A 15867-nucleotide genomic window follows, 5' to 3' on the forward strand; every position below is an offset into this window, starting at 1 on the left:
ATGTTCCGGCAAGATTTCACAGGACTGTTTGTGAGATCTCACTGGAACCCCAAACCCGCCACTTCGCAATTCTGCAGTAGCAGCAGTGGGTAGGTGGGGTACCTGCAGTGAGGCTTCGAGATCTTGCCAGAACCCATCGCGGCCACTCTTTGGGAGATGGTAGGATGCCCACAGCAGCGCTGCACCTTGGATTCTGCCACCCGAGGCAGCTGCTTTAGTCTGCCACATGAACAGGCCAGTCCTAGAGGCAAAACTACACCTTTACTTCTTATGTTTATCTCAGGATAAGATTAACCTATGGAACTCACTCCCACAGGAGGTAGTGAAAGTCTTTAAAAGAGAGTCAGAAAAAACTCATGGAGGGTAAGACTATCAGAGGCTACAAGCCATGATGGTTGTGCTCTGCCTGCAGTCAGAGGGAGAAATTCTTTTGAAAACGTTGCTGGAAACTATTCCAGTTCTGCTTGAGAGTTTCCCAGAGTCATCTTGTTGGCCACTTTGAATTTGATGAGCCATTGGCCTGATCCAGCAGGCTCTTAAGTTGCTCAGTGCTGAGCAGCAGACCTGAAAAAATGGCTAAATGATGTACGTTGCTCCTTATGATCCGTGTTTCAGCAAGGTTTCACACTCACAAGAGTAAAGGCAGACCACATAAAAGCCCAATTTTTGTCTTTATTTCTAACCCAAATATTGCAAATATACAGAAAAATACCAGTACAAATTTATAATATAGCCAGGCTTATTTACAAACTCTATACATGGCTCCTTTATTTTTCTTCTGCACCTTGCCTCAGACTGTACATCTTAAGAAATTATGGGTAGAGGAGTGTATTAGCTATGGCTTTTTGTTATGTTATATTTTACAGCCATTATGCACATGGTCTGGTCTGGTCTGCCTTACAGACACATCAGGGAGACAATGATACTTCAAAGCTCATGCAATGGTAACATTTCCAGGACTGCTTTGTCACTTAGGCAGCACCCTTAGAGCAGTGACGAAGATGCAGTGTCACCTACATACTCAACACTATGGAGGACAAGGCTACTGTTGTGTAGGGCAGCAAGTGTGTGACAGTTACAAGGACCTGGTTAGTTTATTGAGGTTTCTAGTTCCTTGAATGCTCTCACTTTATAAGCCAATGTGCCACAATGTATAGTGTCTTATGAGAGGGGAACCAACGGAAATGGAGCAATAGAACAGGTCATGCCCAGTAATGAACTCCCTTACCTAACCACCCTTCCAGAGATGCTTTAATAAACATAGAAAATAGGACATATAATAGGAAGAGTAAGTAGTCAGATTATGTTCTCAGTGAAATGGAAAAGGTCTTCACCAGCTACATTACAGGCTTTCCATCACAATCCCAGCCCAGCACTTAAAAGAGTTTCAACCACATCACATGGATAGTAAAGCGATTTGAACCTGGCTCTGCACAGAACAGATGTACACAAGAAGTTCAAATATGTTAAGAGCAGGGGTTTGGGAGCAGCTGTCAGACACAAGGTTATTGAGCCCCCTTCAGTTCCTGGTTGAGTTACTCTTATTTACATGCAAGTGTGCTTCTGTACCAGGTTTAAATGGAGTGAGAATAGACAAGAAGTGGAATAAGCTACAAGTGTCTTCCAGGGACAAATGTTCCTCCTTGCCATGTGTTCCTCGTTGGTACCTTCTGCAAGGGACAAAATAATTTTATACCAAGGAAGACAATGACACCCTGAGATATAATCAAATGATGCAGTGATGTAAGGGAGGAAGTAAGGGCCCAATAAAAAAGCACAGTAAAGCCAAAGTAACTGTGGGAAAAACAAATCCAGGACAGACACTTTATTTCATGTTTCTGACTCTCATTATTGCCAAAAAGAGGGGTGGAAAGCTCTGTGACTTTAGCAACATGTCCTAACCACTAGGGCATAATTGATAGCCACTGAATATCTAACAAATCCTGCTTCTTTGAAGAAAGGCAAGTTAAACTGATTAATGGTGGAAATACCCAACAGTCAATGCCTCCTGAAAAATTATGAAGCGTGGCATTCAAAGGGTAGATGCCACTATGGAGAAGGACCACTTCCAGACTGTCGCTGGATGACACTCAGCAGGTTGCAGCATTACCAGCAAGTTTTCCTCTGATAATCTTAGGGAAGTACTGGGGCTGGGTAAGGGGAAGGTGGTCCTTAAGCATCACACACACCAGAGACCCTGGGGAAAATATACTATGTGTCCCAGGGCTCCTCGTGTCTGGATGCATGTCCTAGCACCACAAGGGAGCAAAGGCAGCCTCAGCCTGAAGCCTCCAGTGAGACCTTCCTGGTAGTGCTGCCTCACCAGCAGGAACACTTGGGGAATAAAAGCAGAGTGGGGCAAGTTCCAGTATAGGCGTTCATAGCAAGATTAAGGGTACAGGTGGTATGTGGAAGGTATTCATACCCTGCCACGCTCCCAACGCAGGTGAGTGGGGAAACATATTTTGTCTAGGGGCTTATCCACACTTCCTCTTGTCCTGCTGTTTTCCTCCAGGGAAAACCACTCTTTAGCAATAGATCTTAACAAATGGCAACCCAACCCGAATTGCCATTTGTTGCGATCAAGCACAAAAGAGTGGTTTTCCCTGGGGAAATGCAGCAGGAAGTGTGGACAAATTGTGACTAATCACTCACCTATGCTGGAATAGAACAAAGTCCTAAGATAAATGTAAAAAGTACCACTGGGGACCAAAATTCAAGAAAACACATTACTGAATGTTATGAAGGTCTTTCAAGTTCAAACATGTCTCTCCAAGCATCTCAGTCCCTTCAAAGTAACAGAAGCCGAATATTACCTATGCCACGCACTGGCTCAATACTTTGTGTTTCTATGGATTCCCATAGTAAGAACCCCTTGGTTCTTACTATAATAGCTACTGGAGTGGGATGCCTCCGTCGCCAATTCACATCCCAACAGGCCAACTTTTAGCTACTGAGTTCAAGAAACTTAACTTACTACCTTCTCCAGGTTCAATTCATAATACCCTCTGTGAACCCAAAAAATATTGAGAAATAGTTATGATTCCACATGGCACATAACAGTCAAACTGTGTTGTTGAACAGAAGTCAGAAAAACATAGTAGCAAAGCGGTGCATGTGTAGCAACCACTGAACTACGTATAATCTAAAAATATAATGAAAATTAGAAACACTTAATAACATCATGGTGCTGCCGGTAGCGCAACAAAACTTTCCTTCAAGAACCTGATTTAAAGCAAACAATTTCTGTTCCTTCATAACATTCTAAACAAGTCATATTTCTGGAATATCTGTATACTTAGTCTTACAGTTGATAAATTTACCCCCACCCCCACCCCCATGCTTTTACTTTTTAGATTTATGGCAACACACATGCCGATTTCACAGTTTAGTTCCTTGGAATCGGAGAGCCACAGAGTTGCTTCTAGCCTTGGAATAATCTCTGCTTTGCACAGCACACATCTGCCCGGTTGATTACACTTTAGTGAAAACGAAAAGCAACCCTGTTTTGGCACACAGCCCCGGGATGCTGGTTAGCTTTCTCAGTCCCTGCCATAGCATCTCATTGCCCTGCTTGCTAGGAGAAGTGCTGCTTACACTGCAACAGCTTCAAAGCAGTGTCATCACAGTGTTGGAGTGGAACATGTCCCCCACCCAGGGATTTGGAGCCTTCTCCTAGTAGCAAGGTATGCTGTACCTAGTAATGCTAATATTTCATGAAATGTTGCTTTCACATTCCTATTTAGTTTTCCTTTAAGAGTTGGAAAAAGAAATCTGATTAAAACAAAGTTACATTTTTTTTAAAAAAAGGTTTCCCTTCTTCCTTTTTCAGAGCTGCAGTATCTCCCCCTTCTACACCCACCCACCCAAAGCAGTTCTTGCAGCCTTCTTGGTTTTAGACAGTTTGATGGAAGCAGTAGGAACACAAAATCCCTTGGATACGGAAAAGGCATTCAAATTAGAAGTAAAATGAACCGTCTGCATTCGTGCCCTTCTGTAGCAGCATCTAAATCCATGTGAATCCAATTCTAGTTAGATCTGCAATATCACTATTCCAGAAGGTCCTGGGAAGAAAAGAGGGATAGATAATACTTCTTGTTAACATTTGATGATCATGATTCTTTGCGGTTTTGCTGTGGCAAATACAACCCACTTAGCCCCCCAGAGATATACAGCTGTTTCTTTTTCAAAGTGACATAAGCCAAAATCACATGCTTGGGGTTCTAATTTATCTTTCTAACCCAACATGTACTGCTCAGAAAGATGCATGGTGTGCACACATACACATCAGTTACAATCACTTGCCTCATCAGAATCATCATGGTAGCCCGTTTTATTGGCCTCTGGTGTGTCAACGCCATCAAAGCCGTTCGCTTCCGCATGCTGCTGCAGGACAGAGTATCGGTGAACCAGAAACCTAGGGGCATGACAAACACACATGAAATGAACTTGGCCCTATGGGCAAGCATTCTTTGAACGGAAGTGAATATAACGTCCAGAGACTTTTGGAAGAACTTTCTATCAGTTGCTGCTGAGACACCATTTCTCTGGCTGTTTTATCTGGTCTAAGCAAATAAACATTGGGTATCTTTAGAACCTATATAGGATTTAAAACAAAAAACAAAAAAAAAACCTGGCAGTGCAACAATGCTACATGAATCCGTCTGTCATTTTGGGCTAAAGTGTCGTAGGTATGCAGCTGGCATGTAGTTTTATCTCTCCTAGCAAAGTTGTGGAACAGGTATTGGGATGGATGAGGGATGAAGGCAAGAATATAAGAGCCTGCTGGATCAGGCCAATGGCCCATCTAGTTCAGCATCCTCTTCTCACAGTAGCCAACTTGATGTCTATGGGAAGCTCAAAATCGGGCAAGACAGAGGTACTGTGGGCAGGCAAGCCTGCTGATCTAGGAATGTGTGACCAGGGTTGCCATGATCACGTTTGCAGTTTGGGGGTTCTCCTGGACTCAGAGCAGTTTATGGAGGTATCCATGACATCAGTTGTCAGGCACTCCTTATGGGCTGTGGTCAATTTGCCAGTGGCATTCCTTTGTGAAGAAAGTGGATCTGACTATGGTAATTCACGCCCTGGTTACATCAGATTGGGTTATAATGTGCTGTACATGGGTCTGCTTTTAAAGCCATTTTTGAAGTGCCAGCTGGTGCAGACTGCTTGGCCCCCATAAACAGCTGTAGTCTGATATAAAGCCTTATCTGTACTAACTACAGTGGTTGCCAATGTATTTTCAGGTCCAATCTAAAGCACTGGTTGTTAGTTTTAAAGTCCTAAAGCATTTGGGATCTGGTAATTTGAACAATTGCTTACACTTCTGTTTGGGCTCCAAGACCAGCCACGAAGACCTACCACTAAGATCTATCAGGTCGACAAACATAAGAGCACCTTTCAGGATGGCCCTGTCCCTGTGGAACTCCTTCCCACAGAAGCCTCTCTGGCTTGTTTTAAATGGGCCTTACTGACTTCACTATCCCAATCTGCTTTTAACTGAATAAGGTTGGTGATTTTATAGTTACAACTCCTGCTGTTTTATGTATGTGTTATGTTACATGGCTACTGTTTTTCTATTTTGAATTGGTTTCATGCTCTTAATTCTGTGATGGGAGAGTCTCTGGCACTGAAAGGCAGCATAAAAATAACTGAATGATAGTTAAAAGTAAGAATGATCTTGCCAATCCCTTCCCAAGGCTCACCTTCCTCCACAAACGTATTTCTTAATGATGACTACTCCAGCTACAGCAGTCATAAGCATCAAGCCTATTACAGCCAGGATGACTGGAGTGGAGTTGGAGGAAGTAGACTGTAGAAAGAAAAGAGAGAGATGCATTAAGATTTTATGACAAATTATTAGATCACTTCAATTACCGAGTCATTTCTATAATGATTCTCCTAGGATATTCTCCATACCTCAAGAACTTACTCTCTTGTCCTGCATGGATCACAGGAGGATTATAAAGATTTGGGGAGAGAGAATGAAACAGCTGATTTTGGAAAGGGTGAAATTTGACTACTTAGTCAAATACCAAACCACAGCTTCAGCAGCCAATTTGGAAAGCTCATTCATTTTACTGCTTGAACAGAGTCAAGGTTAATATTGGCAAAGCATTTTAAGAAAATCTGCTTCTCAAATATTAACTACAAATGGGCTGTTTTTCAAGCACTCTTTTTACATTGGTTAGATTACTCTCTTTCTCCCGCTCATATATATGGGCAGCCAGCCGCCTTTGAACTATATGCAGCCCCCAGCCCAATTTCAATTGACCCCCTGCATGTCATCACCGCAGGCCTCTGACAAGAGTGATCTGTCACTCTAGCACATTGGGGATGAAAAAGAGAAGGGGGTTCAGAGAGAGAAAAAGGGAAGATTCCACTCACCAGTGGTCTTCCCCTGCCAGCATGTGGCCTCACACAGAATAACCCAAGGATATATGGCCCTTGACAGGAGAAAAAGGTTGCCCACCCTTCCGCTATCTCTTTGCCCCACTACAGTTCTTTCTGCATTTTTAAAAACTTACCAGCTGGCTTGAGTTCAAGTAGTTGCTAGTGCATTTTTTCTTCAGGTCAGTCTCTTCACGGATGGGATTTTCCCCGCCAACACATTTGTCTCCTGGGATCTTCCGATATCTGAAATTCAACAAGAGTCTCAATAATCTATTATTGTGAAGCTTCTTTTATTAGTGACAGCTCTCAAAGCCACCTAAAATTAGCTAACCGCTTCATGTCCAAGCATCAGTAGGAAGTCGAGAACATGGTTTCACCATTGCCAGGCTGGGTATCCTCAAATCACCTCTCCAACATTCCCCAAAGCCATGATTCTTTCAGGGCTGGGCACCTAGAGGGGTATGCATGTCAAGTCTATAGGGCTGCTGTGGACTCCAAGAAAACATGGAAGTCACATGACATGAAAGTCAAGAATCCTCAAACAATAAATGCACATGTCATGCTAAATTATTTCAGCTGCTTCTGGTCCACAGAATTTATAAGCCAAGATAGTTCTATCTAGAGAACTATCTCCCCACCCAATACAGAATGAATCATCTTAAATGTATTACAGATGGCTATACTACATCTTCTACTGGGAGATATAGTGCCATGGTCACAACAGCAAGGGGCATATTTTGATTCTAAGGGAGATTCTTACTGTTCCAGAAACACAGCGTGTTCAGAGAGAGGAAGAGAATAATTTTATAGCGTATTTGCAGGGCATCAGAATATAGTCCTCTTCCCAGTAGACTACATATATCTGTTTTATAAAAACAAGTACACACAGGACCAAGCCATCTCCTCCATCTATTATAATCATAGAAAATTACCCGCTGGTCTTTAGCCGCTCTCGCTTCCCATATAGACAAAATTCTAGGTCATGCCCCTTCAGCTCTGGCTGCTCCACACACTTGGAATGGTTTTCTGGGCGGTAGTAGCCAAAATCACTGCATCACAAATCCCAAGAGTAGGAAGACAGACGTTAACAACCCACACACAGTATGAGTATCGACTCATGCATCACTTCATTATTGCTGCAACTAAAAGACCTAGTATGTGGTTGCTCAAACTAGAATTATACATTTTTGATGGTTATTCGGGAATTTGGTGATAATACTTCACATGCCTAGTTGTATCACTGGCCCATTATACTGACAGAACATTCAGGAGGAGAAACTACCCTATGATGAAGCATCCAGTTTCTTCAGGGGTGGCAAATACATTTCAGCCCAATAGATGCATTGAGGGTTAGCCATACTGCCAAGAGCCACATGCCAGCAGTGAGTGTGGTTGAAGTGGGTATAGCCAACACACACACACCAAACAGACAAGAAGACAAATGCTGATTAAGTTGGGGCTGCAGGGAGGAGAATTCCCTGTGTTTTTTCCTCCCATTGCTAGCTTGGGGGCTTTCCTTCTACCCTAGTGCTGTAATAGCAAGGAAAAGAAAAATGTCTTCAGGGTCTTAACTCTGAATGACACTGAACCATTGGAATACATGGTTCCCATGTTAGAAGACATTAGAAGAAAGAGAAAAGGCTTTAGAAGACTTTTCTGTTTCCTTCCTGCAGGAGCTCCTAAAAAAGGCACTGCACCAGAGGGAGATGTGGAGCATTTCAAAAAATTAAAAAGAGGTGCCAGAAGAAAAAAAGAGGGTTGTGGGTCACCAAAAATGGCAGGCCACAGGTTCGCCAACCCTGAATTATTTCCTACCAAGCATTAGCAATCTAATTTGCACGTATCCATGGCAATGAATGTGGCCCGGAATGGAAAGCAGATTCAGTGTCAACAATGAACCCATGCAAACTGAAAAATTAGAACAGAAACCCATTTCAGTGCTGCTTGATAAACTGGCTGTGAATGAAAATGTTTTTTTAAATATTCAAAAACCAACAGCAGGTGGGAGAAGATGATAGAGATATTGGGTGCTGATTCCTTCTAGGGCCCTCTAAAACAACCCCACAACCAGACTGACATCAATGTTATTACTGGTTTTGTACAGCCTCAAAATCTATTGTGAGAAATCCAGATTGATCTCTCCATTTCCCCAGCACTCAAAAACCAGTGCTAGGCTAAAACTTGTCCTCCAATTTTGCAAGGTCATTTGCCCTTTTGCAAACTGGGGAGCTGTTTTCTGCACCTTTCATCACTGCTACGTTTGTAGAAATTTGTGTGTGTGCGCATTGCTTGTCTTATTCAACCATATGAGGTGGCTAAGGAACCCTCTTTTCCCCATTGAGCTCACTTGAAGTAGTTCAGAACTTACACTGGCTTCCATTTCAACAAAACATCCTGGAACACCCACATAACTATGTGATGTCAGCAGCCATATGGGTATACCAGGAAGTACTGCTGGGATGTAAGCCAGCATACAGAAAGCTTTCCATGGCTGCAAGTGTGCACAAAATTTCAGCTTTTAAAAACAGCTTCTTAAAGCTTGGGTGTTCCAGGAAGTCCTGCCAAGCTGGAAACCAAAATGAGGTCCATGTTGCTGTGAGTGTGATGCTTTTGTTTACACAACATTTCAAGAGAAAAGCAAGGTGCTTTAGCCATCTAATAAGGTGGTGGTAGTGGAAATATCTGCTTATTCCCACCTTGCTCTTTTTGAAGGCATGCTCAGTTCACACATACACCGCCCCCTTGAGTGGTTTAAAAAAGAAGCCACTCAGGTTTGAGTCCAGCACTGTTCAAGACACACATTTCTTGCAGTAATTTGTGTACTCTGGAATATGGCTCTGCAAGTTGAAGGGATGCAAAGGCCATGTTCAGTCTCATTATTTTCAGGTATGAATTAATCATATACCAGCAAATTCAGTTTGTGCAGTTAAAGTGAATTTGGCACTCTTGCACAATAAACCTGCTTACAACCCCCCCCCACCCTGCAAAACATCCTGGGATTTTTCTGGTAACAAAAGGGATGGGGAAATGCACTGGAAAGTGTGAGATGCTGATGTAGTGCAGCATTATATCTGTGCAAATAAATCAGGATGAATGCTCAGTTAAACAGGTCATCAGAATGAGCCAGTACATGCTAGAGTCCAGTAGAACAAGCTACCAGCAACACAGTTCTGCTCCCTAATGTCTGCACTATTTTCCGTCTTCTTAAATTACACTCCACCCTTTTCGTTGTTCATTTTTCCACAGCTGAATGCTCCCCACAGAAGTTATTGTGAGGGCCTTTTAAAAGCAGCACACACAAGGAAAGCTGAACATCAAATATGACTATTTACTCCAAAACCTAGTGGCTTAAATGAGAAGCCATTGAGATGCAGCTTATTTTCATGATCAGTTCCCAGCCTGAGACTACAAGGGAAAAAATGAACAAGCAAGCAGCATCTGCTTAATACCCTGAACCACAAGAAGTCTCAGTAGGAACTTTAGGTCTAAAGCTATGTGCGCACCATACATTTAAAGGACATGACTTCCCCTAAAGAATCCTGGGAGTTGTAGTTTGTTATGGGTGCTGGAAACTGCAGCTCTGTGAAGGGTAAATCACAGTCACCAGGATTCTCAGGGGGAAGTCATGTGCTTTAAATGTATGGTGTGTACACAGCCCAAGTGTGGGATATGTTTATTGTCCCTGATGCTGCCCCTCTTCCAACACCCCAGTTCCTGTCCGAGAACTTCAGATCCTGCCAAAGCCAGATTTTGGATCTGAACAAACAATGAGTTTGTATGATTTCTTTTAGTGTGGAGGATTTCTGCCACTTTTGTCTCAAATAAATGGCGTAGGTATGTGCAACTGCATCTGTTTGTGAAAGATCTGCCTGCTTAAAAGCTTGCATGCTCCTTCAGCCACAGAAAATAGACCAGCATTAACCTGCACATCTTGTTATGCTGATAATGGAATCTGGATTGCAAAATGTGGCATTTCTTCTGAGAACCCCCAAGTTTCACCACATTTAATCAATGTTTAATCACTTGACTGCCTCCTTGAAAAACCTCACACTTATAGAGTCATAAAACCACAATTCTACATATGTCAGGAATGGGGAACCTGTGGCCATCCAGATGTTGCTAGGCTGCAGATCCCACTAATCATGCTGGTTGGGCTGATTAGAGCTGCAGTCCAACACCTGGAGGGCCACAGGTTCCCCATCTCACTACAGTGGTACCCCGCAAGACGAATGCCTCGGAAGACGAAAAACCCGCTAGACGAAAGGGTTTTTCGTTTTCTGAGGTGCTTCGCAAGACGGATTTTTCTAAGGGCTTGCTTCGCTAGACGAAACAGCTCTGCCTCTCCTGTAATGGCGACGGTCGCACACTCGCTTCCCCGCTCCTCCGGCTCCCTCCCACCTTCCTGCTGACGGCTCCTCCGGCTCCCTCCCACCTTCCAGCCGACCTTCCGACCTTCCGGCTGCCTCGCGCCACTGCCCACCACCCTCGCACGCTCCCCTCAGGAGCCGTTGCTGCCAATAGCCAGCGTTGCAGCCGGAGTCGCGCTCCTGAGCCCCACCGCCCTCCAGCAGCCGCGTCGCGCGGTGTCCACAAGGCGCGGGTGAGTCCAAGGACCGGCTGCAGCAGCTGCCCTGCTTCTCCCCACCCTCCCCGCCGTGGTGCTTCACAAGACGAAAAAACTCACTCTACGAAAAAACTCGCAGAACATATTAATTTTGTCTTGCGAGGCACCACTGTATTTCAGAAAATGAACTGCAGAGTCCGATTTAATATTTCAGTGAAGCTCAAAGGTGGCATGGTGGGAGTATGGTCACTCCCCAGGCCATTTCAGAACAGAAAAAAACACAGCCATGGAAATAGATTATGGGAGGAACTCTCCAAACATACCAGAGGAAGTCACCTAAAGTGCAAGTGCAGACAGATGGTTGCTTGGTCACAACGTAGTCTCGGCCATTCTGACAGAAAGAGGACTTGCGAAGGCGCAGGTATTCCTCCTTGTAGCCCAATATGCAGCCATCTGCAGGGTCATTGGGATTGCTGGAGTGAGCCAACCACTTTGTGTAGTCCTTCTCCATACCTAAGGAGGGAATAATCACCAGATTCCTGAGATAGCCAAAAACTACTAAAATTCTGTGGGCTTTTCTGTAGAATTCTGTGGTGCAATCAGCCACAGAACTCGGGCGGGTACTCTCTGGAATTAAGGGGAGCTGCCCTGTAGCTTTCTCAAGTGCGGCAGCCTTTGTGGGGGACAGGACATATCACATGGCTCCCCATGCCCCACCACCCTGTTACCCACTGCAGCAGAACAAAAAGAGGGGGGAGGGAGGAAACCTCTCTTCCTCCTCTGCTGCCAATTAAAGGTAAGGAAAAGGAAGTGAGAGGAGCATGGCCTGGCATAAATGGCTTTTTTTCAGAGAGGGAGAAGGAACAGAGAAGAAGGGTATGCAATATTTCTGAGCCCTTGCATTAGTGGGGGGGGGGCAATATTCCAAATTATTCTTGGAGAAAAGTTTTGCTCCCCCTGCCCACAAAGAACTTGAGTAATTTCCAAATTAATCTGAGGCAAGCTTCCTCATCTCTGGAGGAACTAACTTTTTTGTAGGGATTACACATGAAGAGGCAGCTAAAAGACCTGACCTGTGCATCCTCAAACACAGTATTACACCAGCAGCCTATTGAAGATGCTCTAATTCATAGGTAGACAAACTATCTGGCCCAATCGCCTTCTAAATCTGGCTCACGGACGTCCAGGAATCAGTGTGTTTTTACCTGAGTAGAATGTGTGCTTTTATTTAAATGCATCTCTGGGTTATTTGTGGGGCATAGGAATTATATTAGACATAATATAATGTTTGAAGACTGGCAAAGATTGTGGAAGAAAGGGGTCAAGTTCACTGTATGTACAGTGTTAAAGGAAAATATAATGAAAATGATGTACAGATGGTATTTGACTCCTGTAAAACTAGCAAAGATTTGCCATAACAGTGATAATCTATGTTGCAAATGTAAAGAAAAAGAGGGTACCTTCTATCATATGTGGTAGACCTGCCCCAAGGTGAAAGACTTCTGGGAGAAGATTTATAACGAATTGAAAAAAATGTTGAAATACACATTTAATAAGAAACCAGAGGCCTTTCTTATTGGAATAACAGGTTTGGAATTGCCCAAAAAAGATGTTAAACTATTTTTGTATGCCACAACTGCTGCTCAAATTTATTAGCCAAGAATTGGCAAACACAAAAAGTAGCAACAGTGGAAGATTGGCAGATGAAGATGATGGACTTTTCGGAGCTAGCCGGCCTTACTGGAAGAGTCCGTGACCAGAAGGAGGATTACCAGGAGGAATGGATGAAATTTAAAGACTATTTAGTTAAATATGTTAAGTTAATTTAATTGGAAAAGCTTGCAAATATCAGATAGGCTTAGGATTTAGATATGTAATGTGATGAATCAATATGTTTAATGCCAAATTGGAAAGAAAGATGTTAAGTGATTAAGTTAATTTTATAATAATATTGGTTTTGGAAAACCGTTAAAATGATATACACTGAAACTCAACCGGGGGATACGAGGAAGTCACTTAACAATGTTACAAAGATTGGCCTAAATACGGTGGAGATTTATGTTTCTTTCTTTGTTTGTTTAAATTCTATTTGGAAAATTAATTTAAAAATTTGGGGGGGGGGGATGGAATTAGTTAATTCCCCCCCCAAATATAGTCTGGCCCCCCCACAAGGTCTGAGGGACAGTGGACCGGCCCCTGCTGAAAAAGTTTGCTGACCCCTGCTCTAGTTGCATCACATTTTTAATATTCACAGATACAGTCAAGACAATTTGAAGACAAGCAGCTGGCTAACATTCTTATTTGTTATAAAGGAAGAGATTACTCACACTCCCTGTTGAGAAGATCATTAAAGTCAATAGTATAGGAGATCCACTGGCGAGACAGGAAGCTCTCTGTAAATCCCCAGATGCTAACATTCATCGATTTTGCTCCTGGCTCTGATGCCAGGCCAGTAAACGTCATAGGATCCTTACTGAAAACGTAGTTGTGCCAGCACTGCCCTTCGTCTGTGGAGAACCTGAAACAGATAAGATTAGGAATGGAGGTTTGGCATTATCACTGTGGTTAATTTAGACTGACAGAAATCCTAATGAAGCTTAAGGCAGCCACTCTCAAATACTGGGGATGCAAGATAGGTGACAGGAATATTAGACTAAACTACATGCTTACTTGCCACTTTGCAGATCAGAACCTTGGGTTCCGCTGTACTGTGTCCGTTTCTGGGCACCACAATTTAAGAAGGATATTGACAAGCTGGACTGTGTTCAGAGGAGGGAGACCAAGATGATCAAGGGGCTGGATACCAAGCCTTATGAGGAATGGTTTAGGGAGTTGGGTGTGTTTAACTTGGAAAAGAGGAGTCTGAGAGGGTGGCATGATAGCCATGTTTGAATATCTGAAGGGCTGTCACATGGAAGAGGGAACAAGCTTTTTTCCTCCTTCAGAGGGCCTTAGGACCTGAACCAATGGATTCAAACTACAAGAAAGGGGATTCTGACTAAACTTTAGAAGAAATTCCTGCTGTTAAGAGCTATGATTCCCTTGGAAAGTGGTGGACTCTCCTTCATTGGAGGTTTCGAAACAGAGGCTGGAGGGTCATCTGTCAGAGATGCTTTAACTGTGATTGTATGGGGTTGGACTAGATGACCTTTGGTGTGCCTTCCAAGTCTACAATTATATGACTTGACTTCTTTGCAAATGAGTGCCAGGAAAAGGTGATTTGCAATGGAGAAGTGCACAGGGACTTCTTCTGTCTGTTGCTTTTATCCTAGCTGGAATTCCAAACATATTTATGTCTGCCTATTCTGGCAGACGAGAGCTTGTTTTAAAAATGTCAATAGGGATAGAAATTAGAATAGATAGAATAGCGGTTCTTCTGAAATCACTCCTCTCAAGCAACAGCTTCGTGGTTAGGATAGCCTCCTTCCTTTCAAAAATTCTAAATTGAGAGTAACCCAGTTTCTTCCTTTACATCATTCTACAGCAGTGTTTCATAGACTTGGGTCCCCAGCTGTTGTTGGACTACAACTCCCAGCATCCCTGGCCACTGGTCCTACTAGCTAGGGATGATGGGAGTTGTAGTCCAACAAACAGCTGGGCCCCTAAGTTTGAGTAACACTGTTCTATAGGGATAGTTCCAGGTGACGTAACAGTGAGGAAGTGGGCACTGAACTTCTCATGTCCTCCCACCACAGAAGTATTAACAAAATTAAATTCCTGCATACTTAATCACATTGATAGGATGATCCGTTTGCTCAACAGCCACAATGATGCCCCCAGAATCCAGGATGGCATAGTGATGGGGTCCTTCAAGCATCCGTGCCCAGGTGTAGCCGCCATCATCCGAAATGTAAACATCTGGGTTTATTATTGAAATGGCATCCCCAACACTTCCTGCAACACAAGGCCATTGCCAATACAATGGAAATGAGTACACTACAGTTCTCTCCTGAAGGTCCACCACTTGTACTCATTCCTAGGTTCACCCACCCTTACTGGTAGAAGAAGGAAAAAACCAGATCTGTAAAACACAGAAACCAGTAGACAATCCCAAGTAAAGCCTCATCCTCTGCCAATTATCTTACATCGTATTATATGTGCATAAGGATAATTCATTACCGTGAGCAATGACAATTCCAACAGCATTGGGCTCAGACAGAGGAGCCATTGGTACATTCAGCTTCTGGGAGATGCTGTAAGATGCATGGATGTGAAGGCTGCACTGTAAATGTAAGACAACCCCAGTAAGAAAAGGAGGCAAAATGGAGAAGCATTAACATATTTGGTCTTATTAAAAGCAAAACAACCAAAAATGCTTGAATTTCAACAGAATTGCCACAAAGGAGAACTTTTACTGGTGCAAATCCAAGGCAAACTGAACCCAAGCTTCCAAGCTTTATTAGCTGACAAACTGTGTTTTGAATAACACATGGCCCAAGGCAGCTTCTTCCACACGTAAGCCTGTTCCCTTCTGTTGTTGTTGTTTTAAATCAGGCTGAATTACAAACTGTTTTCTGTTGCATAGTTTGGGCCCAGCTCACTGCACAAAGTTTGTTGAGCATTCCACTCCTCTTGCAAAACATCCCTAAAAATATGCTTTACTTTTAATTTTATTGCAAGTTAGATGCACTAACCACGCAACATGAGATAATACAACTATTGGTAAGCCGATTTCCTAATGAATATTTACAAAGGCTACAGCAACTTTAATACGTTTAATGCTATTTCAAGACCTATAAATTTGGTCTCTAACTATGATTTTGCACACCCTGTACCACCACACCCTAATCTTGCACTTGAGTCATACACTCAATTTACTAGGAAGCATAGTTTTCAGTAGAACCAACTTCCAAACAAGTAACTTAGAACTATAACTTGGCCTGACAATATCATCCTACATCCAATAT

The 15867-nt window shown here is 43.1% G+C and overlaps 1 protein-coding gene across 3 annotated transcripts in view; it reads right to left on the reverse strand.

Annotated features, from left to right (window-relative positions):
• Positions 1–652: 652 nt before the first annotated feature.
• The window catches only part of SORT1 (sortilin 1), a 50429-nt gene continuing 35214 nt past the window's right edge, over positions 653–15867 (reverse strand). For all 3 annotated transcript variants that reach the window (XM_083445694.1, XM_083445693.1, XM_083445695.1), the window contains exons 12-20: positions 15080–15182; positions 14686–14854; positions 13288–13478; positions 11284–11473; positions 7329–7445; positions 6531–6639; positions 5709–5815; positions 4306–4417; positions 653–4064 (exon numbers count right to left, since the gene is read on the reverse strand). In XM_083445694.1, coding sequence (XP_083301820.1) covers positions 4050–4064; positions 4306–4417; positions 5709–5815; positions 6531–6639; positions 7329–7445; positions 11284–11473; positions 13288–13478; positions 14686–14854; positions 15080–15182 — 1113 coding nt within the window. In that variant the 3' untranslated portion in view covers positions 653–4049. The remainder of the gene's footprint in view (positions 4065–4305; positions 4418–5708; positions 5816–6530; positions 6640–7328; positions 7446–11283; positions 11474–13287; positions 13479–14685; positions 14855–15079; positions 15183–15867) is intronic.

This window comes from Podarcis tiliguerta, assembly GCF_965153285.1.
Source record: "Podarcis tiliguerta genome assembly, chromosome: 6".
In the NCBI taxonomy this organism is placed as follows: Eukaryota; Metazoa; Chordata; class Lepidosauria; order Squamata; family Lacertidae; genus Podarcis; species Podarcis tiliguerta.